Source organism: Crassostrea angulata, chromosome 4, assembly GCF_025612915.1.
Source record: "Crassostrea angulata isolate pt1a10 chromosome 4, ASM2561291v2, whole genome shotgun sequence".
Classification (NCBI taxonomy): domain Eukaryota; kingdom Metazoa; phylum Mollusca; class Bivalvia; order Ostreida; family Ostreidae; genus Magallana; species Magallana angulata.
The window spans coordinates 36,045,953-36,053,640 of record NC_069114.1 but is presented as its reverse complement, the minus strand read 5'-3'; the positions used below and the strand labels follow the sequence as shown (position 1 = coordinate 36,053,640).

Genomic DNA, 7,688 nt, shown 5'->3' with positions numbered 1-7,688 from the left:
AAGATACTTTAAAAAAGTACTTTATTTGTCTCTGTAATGTTCATCTGAAATAAGAAGTAATTGGTAAAAAAAAAAAACTTTAAGAAACAATGAGATTTTAATCTGCCACTAAAATACTCTTGTCTGAAAAGTTTGTTTTCGCTCTGCGATGCTTACAACAAGATTTTCATAGGATGTTAAATCGGTGTGAAATGAGGATTTTCTCTCCACGTATCCAACGGAATAAGCCATTCGTGTCAGAATGACGCGAAAAGTTGGATGAGATTCGTATGTGTCCCCATAAGTAGAAGTGTCTAAACGCGAATCGAACACACTCGTCGCAGCTCGAGTAAATTCGGGCTTATGGTCACTATTTCTGTGTTTTCCGTAGAAGATGTCATCGGATGTAAGTGCATGGTCATAATTCTCATGCCCTCTCATCGGCGTTTTCCTGGGGGAGAATGATATGTTTAGATTTCTTAGTCCTATCTGGTCGCCGTTCGTGAGGTAGTGGAATAAAACATTGCTGATTGAGTAGTAGATAGAATGGGGATCGTGGTGGGCGTGAGTAACATCAATGAATACCACGCCGCTTTGTCCTATGACCTTCGATCAGGTAAAAAAAAAATGAACAAAATAGAGGACATATCCAATGATAATTGGCTTCAATTTTATGATTGGATCGTGAGCATTTGATTTGCTTGGCGTGAAGAAAGATAGGTTCAATACTATAATGGTTCGTAAGCATTTGATTTGCTTTGTATGCAGAAAAAATAAACATAAAATTCATTTTTTTTAAGCTCTTGACATAGTAAAGTATACCTTTCCTGTTATCGCATCAGATTCGGCATGAGTGACAACTAACGCTGTATTCTCGTCCACACCGAAACCTCGCGAGATGTGGAACTGTCGCCGCGTCTCGTCCAACAAAACAGCTAATCGTCCTTCCCGACCTCGTTCGCTGCAAGGAAACAACACCACCAGAGATTGAACATTTTTAAAGATGTCATTTTAAACAGAATGGATTAAGTTGGAGTATAAATTTTAAAACGATTTTCAAACTTTATGGCAAGCTATAATCGTACAAGGTTCAAATTATAATTAACATGTCATACCTGAAATGGGCATCGATGATGAATCCATCCAAGAACCCTAGTCCCCCACTGGGATTGTAAACAAGGTAATCTGGATGATCCTCTGAATATGTTGTATGGACCCCGTATCTCAACGCTTCATAGCTCATTCCGTCTATAGGAGAGGTACATGTTTCAATAAATTATTGTCTGGAAAACACATGATGGATAGGATTGCAGTCGTTACATGCGCTGCTCTTTAAAAGTTTTCTAAAAGGGGGGGGGGGGGGGGTGTCGACGGTCATTTGAGTTTGGCGGGGGGAAGGGGCTGAGGCTTATATATAGTAATTTTAAAAAGTAAATTTCAAGATATTTAAATTTTGCAAGGGGGGGGGGGGGGGTTGGCTGGACTCTCTGATACCCCCCCCCCCCCCCCGATCCGTGCATGCTTTATTAGATGGATTGCTCTCTTTGAAAGAAGGAGTAAAATTAGGGGGAGAGAACGATTCACTTAATCATAAAAAATCATGATGAGATTATAAGATTTTACATAGCGTCATTTGCTCATTAGTGTATAATTTGTATTGTTTATTTGTTCAGTAGTTTGTATGACAAAACATTATTAGAAAAACGCAAATCAAGTGATGCCTCGTTAATGTAGCCTTTGTTCTAAAGTAGAATTCACAAGGGATGCAAAATGTAACGGTAAGCTAAATATGTCATAAAAAGCATCTTTTATCTTTGTAGCCTTTAATTCCATGATAAAAAGGTAGAGTGAATACGACTAGTTTAAAAATTAAACTCTATAAAAATATAAAATATTGTACTAAATTCTTTTAATTTCATATTAATTAATTTTAATTTTCTTTGAAAATTTGTCAAAAAGGATTGGCACCACACAATATCAAGAAAAAATCACAATTTCTTCTTCAATAATATCAGATTTATATTTATCAAATATAAGTACAATGTATTAAGTATACAAACCCATATTGCAAGAATTTTTTAAATTAAGAATATTACCCGTGATCTTTTATAAACTGTACAGCATCCAATAAGCATTTCCTATTTTTAGTTAAACGGTGCCTACTGTTAATCATGAGTTTGTTTGGCTGACACTCTGTTCCAGCGCTCGTCCCAGAAATCACGGCGCCAAGGTTGAAGCGCTCTCTCAGCGCGGCCAGCGCCGGGGATTCCATCCGCCCTTGTGAGGTCTGGGTGTATAATCTGTAAAGATCAAATATACTATTGCGGGATATATATTATATACTAAATGTAAACGTAACTTTTTGGTTTTGGTTGGCGTTTTTTTTTTCGAAAAGAATCTATCGAGTGCATCGCGAAATCAAACACAACGCGAAATAAACATATCCATGTATAGAGAGCTACATTCACCGGCTAAATCAATTCTGCGCTAATGATGTAAAACAAATCAATTGAAGTCATATAAGCTTTATATGATGTAATGCATGCTTAATGTATTTTCAAAATTAATTCTTCATAATTATAAAAAGAAAGAATTTAGATACATTTGAGTTATAAAACCATTACGTGTCAATAACTCTCTGCTGGTCCCCGCCACCGAAGAAAAATCCCGTTTGCCGACGTATGAGAGACACCACCTTGGGGTCCGCATTCGCAGAGGTGTGGTTGACGTCTATAGGGATTCTGTTGGCTTCTAGGGCGCCGTACTTAAGAAACACGTCCCTGTAGTACTGGTATCCCCCAACAGGGTCCAAACTGGCAGCGTTTATGATTCCTATCTTAGCAACGCCCCGTCCTCCCTGGTAAGTAAAGAATAGGGGTGGGTTTTTTGTTAATATTTGTTTCCTTTTGTTTCTTGTTTGTTTGTTTGTTTGTTGTTGTTGTTTTGTTTTGTTTGGTTTTTTTGTTTGGTTTTTTTTTTTGAAAATGACAAGTGGAAAGCATGCACGTGTAAAAAAATAATTGATATCGCTTTGGGAACATTACGAGGTTTTTTTTTTTATTGAAAAGGGGTATAGGGATAAAAGGTTTGTATAATATTGCGCTACCTCGTATTTCAAAATACTTTCTGTTATCTATATAGTTACAATAATTTACTTAAGATAACTTACAGACATCTCGATAATGGCATTGTATATTTCGCTGTTATTTTCAGCTAGGGCCCCGCCCACCAGCACCAGACTTTTGCCGTACTTATAGTACTGGGGTAGGGCGACATCGTCCAGAATGAAGGCGCCACACGCCCCCAGGAGAAGAAAGAACACAACTAGGACGGAATCCATGAGAAATTTTACTTGTGACGTTTAGATCTAGATCACAGGTGTTCTTATTTATATCAGAGATAGATGTTAGACGATATGAAGGGCTTTAGTTTGCGATAGGAAATGATGTTAGAGAGTGATAAATTATTTATTCTATGAAATTAAAATTTAAAATCCATAAACAATTAATGTTTTTGTATGTTTTAGTCTGCTTGAAACATTATTGTATAAATTATTGTACATGTTTGAATGTATTATAAGATAGGATTTATTGAAAGCATAATGGGGGAAGAGGAGCATACACCTGTACAAGTAACGAGCAATATATACAACCTGAAAGTCAAAACTGATAGTAGGATGATGTCGAAATAAAGAAAAAAAATAAAGAGACATGTAGCAGATGGAGATGATTATTTTCCCATATTCTTATACCAATGTATATTAAATGTTCAATATTTTCAATTTGTTAACAACTTATACAGTTTTTTCAAACATCTTTTCCCATTTATTTACATTATAGTTACAGTTCAGCTGTAGAAGTTTATAGTTAAATTCTGCTATTTGCTTATAAAATGCATTTTTTATCTTAGCCGTGTATTTGATATTTTGAATTCTTTTGACCATTTTGCTTCCATTATTGGTTTTTATGTCTTTTTTGATGATAGAACTTTATAATAGAATCCCGATTTCTCAAGTTCTGGTTGTTTTATTTTTCTGCAGAAATGAAAGTATGGTTTTTGAATTTTAGTATTGTTTACATTTGAATAATCTACATTCAACTTAATAAAAGCGTTTTTGATGATAAGATATTCAAACTGATAATTTCTCTTTGATTAAAAATTTTCTGTAATATAATTTAAATCTTTTATACAATCTATTGTAAAATTATCTTTAATATATAGGATGCCACTTTTTATCCACGATTTTATGAAAAGTGGTTTTTCCTTACATTTAATAAAACTATTCAGCCACAAGTTTTCGGTGAGCTGATTTCGTGATACATGTGGGGATTTACATTCATTAAAACTACAGGTAATTTCTTTGTAAAAAGTCGGGAATTTTTTTTTGAACATTTATATCATTTGGTTTAACAATATTGCTTCTCAACAAATATTCAAAATCTATTCCGTTAATTTTCAATATGTCTTCTATATATTTTCTAAGAGAGCTTTTCTTATTATAGAGTCTTGTGATCCATCCCGCTTTTACACTTTTTAATTTACACTCTAAATCTATAAGGCCAAGACCACCCTTATTTATTGATCTTACAAGTGACTTGCGTTTAATCATCTCTCTCTTACCCCGTAAAAAGTTATATATGATATAATTTTATTCAAAATTTAATGAATTCTATATTTGGGTTTTCCAGAACTGTAAACAGATACAATAGTTTAGATAATATTAGAGAATTTATAACTGTGCATTTTCCAAATAACGTCAGCTTTCTCATTCGCCAGGAGTCTAGGATTTTTTTCGAATTCTTTAAGTTTATTCAACCAATTTTTCTCATCGTTAGCTTCTTTGTCGTGTCCTAAGAAAATTCCAAGTGATTTGACTGGATTGTTGGTCATTCTAATGCCATCTAAACATTGTAACGAGTTTTTCAGTGGCCCAAAAAGGATACCTTCTGTTTTTTTCTATATGACGTCGCGCACGGTGTTGGTGTTAATTTCGGTAACGTCAAAAACGTCAAAAACGTCATTTTCACGCATAACGTAATGATACATTTTATTAAGCACAGCATACGAAAAATTAAAAAAATAAGAACTTTATATTAATTTTTTTCTGCGTGTAAGAGATTTTGTATTTCAAAACTGCAATTTCAAAATATCTTTTTAATATGTACAACCAATTCTGAAGTTCACAACGTTAAAATGTTTCAATTTTAGTTCAGTTCAGCGATATCAATGTTCAAAAGCATGTGATTCACTCACAGCTTGTAATATTGTTAAATGAACTTCCTCTGAAATTTGTAATATGTCATTGTCAAGAATATCACCCGATTCACAAATGATAAACAAAACTGATTGGGAAGGTACAATTGCCGGTTTGCGTTTAATTAATTTGTATTTCAAAGGCGTTTCAGGAGATTTTTCGAAGTAATGGCCCCGAATAACTTGTGTACCTCTTCGGTAAGCAGCCCCCCACCTGTCCATGTCATCTTTTTGAAGAACAACTGATTTTGAACTTGCTTTCATTACATAATAATCATTTACATTATCGTCACAAAGTACCGCAAATATACAGTCTTTTGTAATTAAATTTGATAATATTTGTGATTCCGATGTTTTGTTCTCTGGGTCTGATGTGTCATTGTCCGAGTCTTCTTTTGTGAAATAAATCAGTGTTGCATTGCCTAAACTGTTACTGAAATCGCATTGCTCAGAATTGCCCTCAATGCAATCTTCGCAATTGTAACAAGATAGGGGACGAATGTAGTTTTCACCAGAAATAACTGACACGAGCTGATGAACAGATCTGATTCCCGTCAAAGGTTTATATAACCTTGCTTTTTCTCTAGGAATTTCTTCTACATATTCAAAAATCCTTCGTCGAACATTTGTAGAGTCCTTGGGAGTTTCAAGTTTTTCTTTTGCAAACAAATAGAGGCCTTTCGCATCTTGTATGATGCAGGTACCCCTAATGACGGCAAGATCAGCCTGATTTTTTAAAAATCCTCCCGCTGCATCTTGTGGGCCCTTTGCGTGGCTGGTTTCAAAAAAATTTCTAATTAACTTTTGATAACAAAATTCTGAAAGAGAATCTGATAAGTCGCCGAAACAATGGCGACTTTTATATTGTGCAGCACAACCATCGCAAAATTCATGCATTGTTTTGACCTCGTACGAAATGGAATTTAGGTAGTCAGAAATAAGTTTTTGACAATAATGGGTAAAATGTTGATCATGCTTCTCATCAGGAGATATGACATAAAAGTGTTCCGTAACTATTTCTGGTTTTTCCGTAGTACTTTCCAAACCGTCTTATTCAAGGATAGCATGCCTGTGAAGTATGGTTACATGAATGGAGACTTCCGTTTTTTGAAAATAATTTGATTGTATTTCGTTCCTTTCACTACAACGATAATTTTCGGAAAAGTCGTGAATTGTAACGCAGTGATTTTGAGGTAAATTCTGAACCAAATTTCTCAATTGTTGGACTTGCCATTGAGCCCCCATATTATGCATTGGAAATTTTTCGAGAAGCTTAATCAAATATTGGAAAAGTTCAGCAGGCTTTGTAACCTTTTTCACAAGCATCAGTTTCTTGGTTTCGCCTCTTTTTGACTTAATGTTTACATAATCAAAACACTCCCAAGAAACATCAGGGGAAGCGTCGTCAGTTCTTAGTTGCTCGGGGTGCAAGTGCACTTTCTGAACTCCACAATCCAAGCAAGTTCTGTCTAAACATGATTTGTTATGTAGACTGTCGGAATTAGAAGGACAAAGAGTTTGATTACTTATTTCATACATATCATGATATATTACAGGGTCTGTAACATAAGTCTTTCTGAATGACATGCATGCTTTAAAAACGTATTTCATTTCAAGATGATAATGGCAGCAACAAGTAACTCGATCCCTTTGACGAGCTGGGCGAATATAGTAGGGTTTACATGCCTCAAAAAGTCTTTGAGAAATACGAATTTCTGGGTTTTTTGAAATAAAGTCGGCATATATTTCTGTTTGTGTTTTTTCTAAGATATGAACAACGTGAGATGAATACTGTTTTGGGCCTATTCGAACCCTTTTCACGTCATTTTTGTTTCCAGTTGGGTGCGAATTTTCACCCAAACACCAAAAATCATACACACGTTTTCAGGTATCATCAGACAGAGCATCAGATCTTGTTTTCCGCTTTGTATAAGTGAACGATGATGATTCCGAATGTAAGATTTTTGTACGAACTTTGTACCCTTTTGATATTCTACGGATCGGAAGACCAAGTTTTTTTTGCTAGTGAAGACTTTGCTCTTGATTTTTTAACATTTTCGCCGCTGAAAGAAGCTGTTAGAAAATCCATGGCCTCCCTTGCTTTGTCGCAGCGTTTAAGTTTTAGCTTTGAAACCGATTCTTTTATGTCACACAGAACGGACAATTGAAGAGTAGCTGATTCCTTTTCCTTTGGAGAAGGAATAATTTTGCAATTTTGAAGTAATTTAACAGTTGGAGAGTTAGCATTTTTAGAAAGACCGCAATGGTGGCTGCTCTTTTTGTCGGGGATAACGGTAAATTTCTTTTTAATTTTCTTACAGCTCGACATTTTTGCATTTTGTTATTAAATGGGGACCTTAGGTTACCGTCCTCTGTATTTTCGCTCCGAATTTGGCTGTTGTGTTTTTTTTGGCGCCATCTATTTTGCGCAAGCGATTTTCGTTTCCGCATTGATT

At 35.0% G+C, this 7,688-nt stretch overlaps 1 protein-coding gene and 1 pseudogene across 1 annotated transcript; both read right to left on the bottom strand.

Annotated features, from left to right (window-relative positions):
- Positions 1 to 3: 3 nt before the first annotated feature.
- LOC128182370 (cyanophycinase-like) lies at positions 4 to 3,349 on the bottom strand. Its single transcript, XM_052850972.1, has 6 exons — positions 3,149 to 3,349; positions 2,604 to 2,836; positions 2,143 to 2,279; positions 1,095 to 1,227; positions 802 to 940; positions 4 to 585 (listed from the first exon to the last, which is right to left on the bottom strand). Exons 1-6 carry the CDS (start codon positions 3,317 to 3,319, stop codon positions 109 to 111), a joined length of 1,290 nt encoding a protein of 429 aa, XP_052706932.1. The 5' UTR covers positions 3,320 to 3,349; the 3' UTR covers positions 4 to 108.
- Positions 3,350 to 4,953: 1,604 nt separating this feature from the next.
- Positions 4,954 to 7,479, bottom strand: LOC128182480 (uncharacterized; annotated as a pseudogene).
- Between the last annotated feature and the right edge of the window lie 209 nt (positions 7,480 to 7,688).

Bases quoted from the DNA above. Each gene is read 5' to 3' on its own strand.
- LOC128182370 (XM_052850972.1), bottom strand. From the start codon at position 3,319: ATGGATTCCGTCCTAGTTGTGTTCTTTCTTCTCCTGGGGGCGTGTGGC. The intron at 2,837-3,148 runs GTAAGTTATCTT...TTTACTTACCAG, and splicing joins ATGCCATTATCGAGATGTCT to GGAGGACGGGGCGTTGCTAA. The intron at 941-1,094 runs GTATGACATGTT...GTTTCCTTGCAG, and splicing joins ATCATCGATGCCCATTTCAG to CGAACGAGGTCGGGAAGGAC.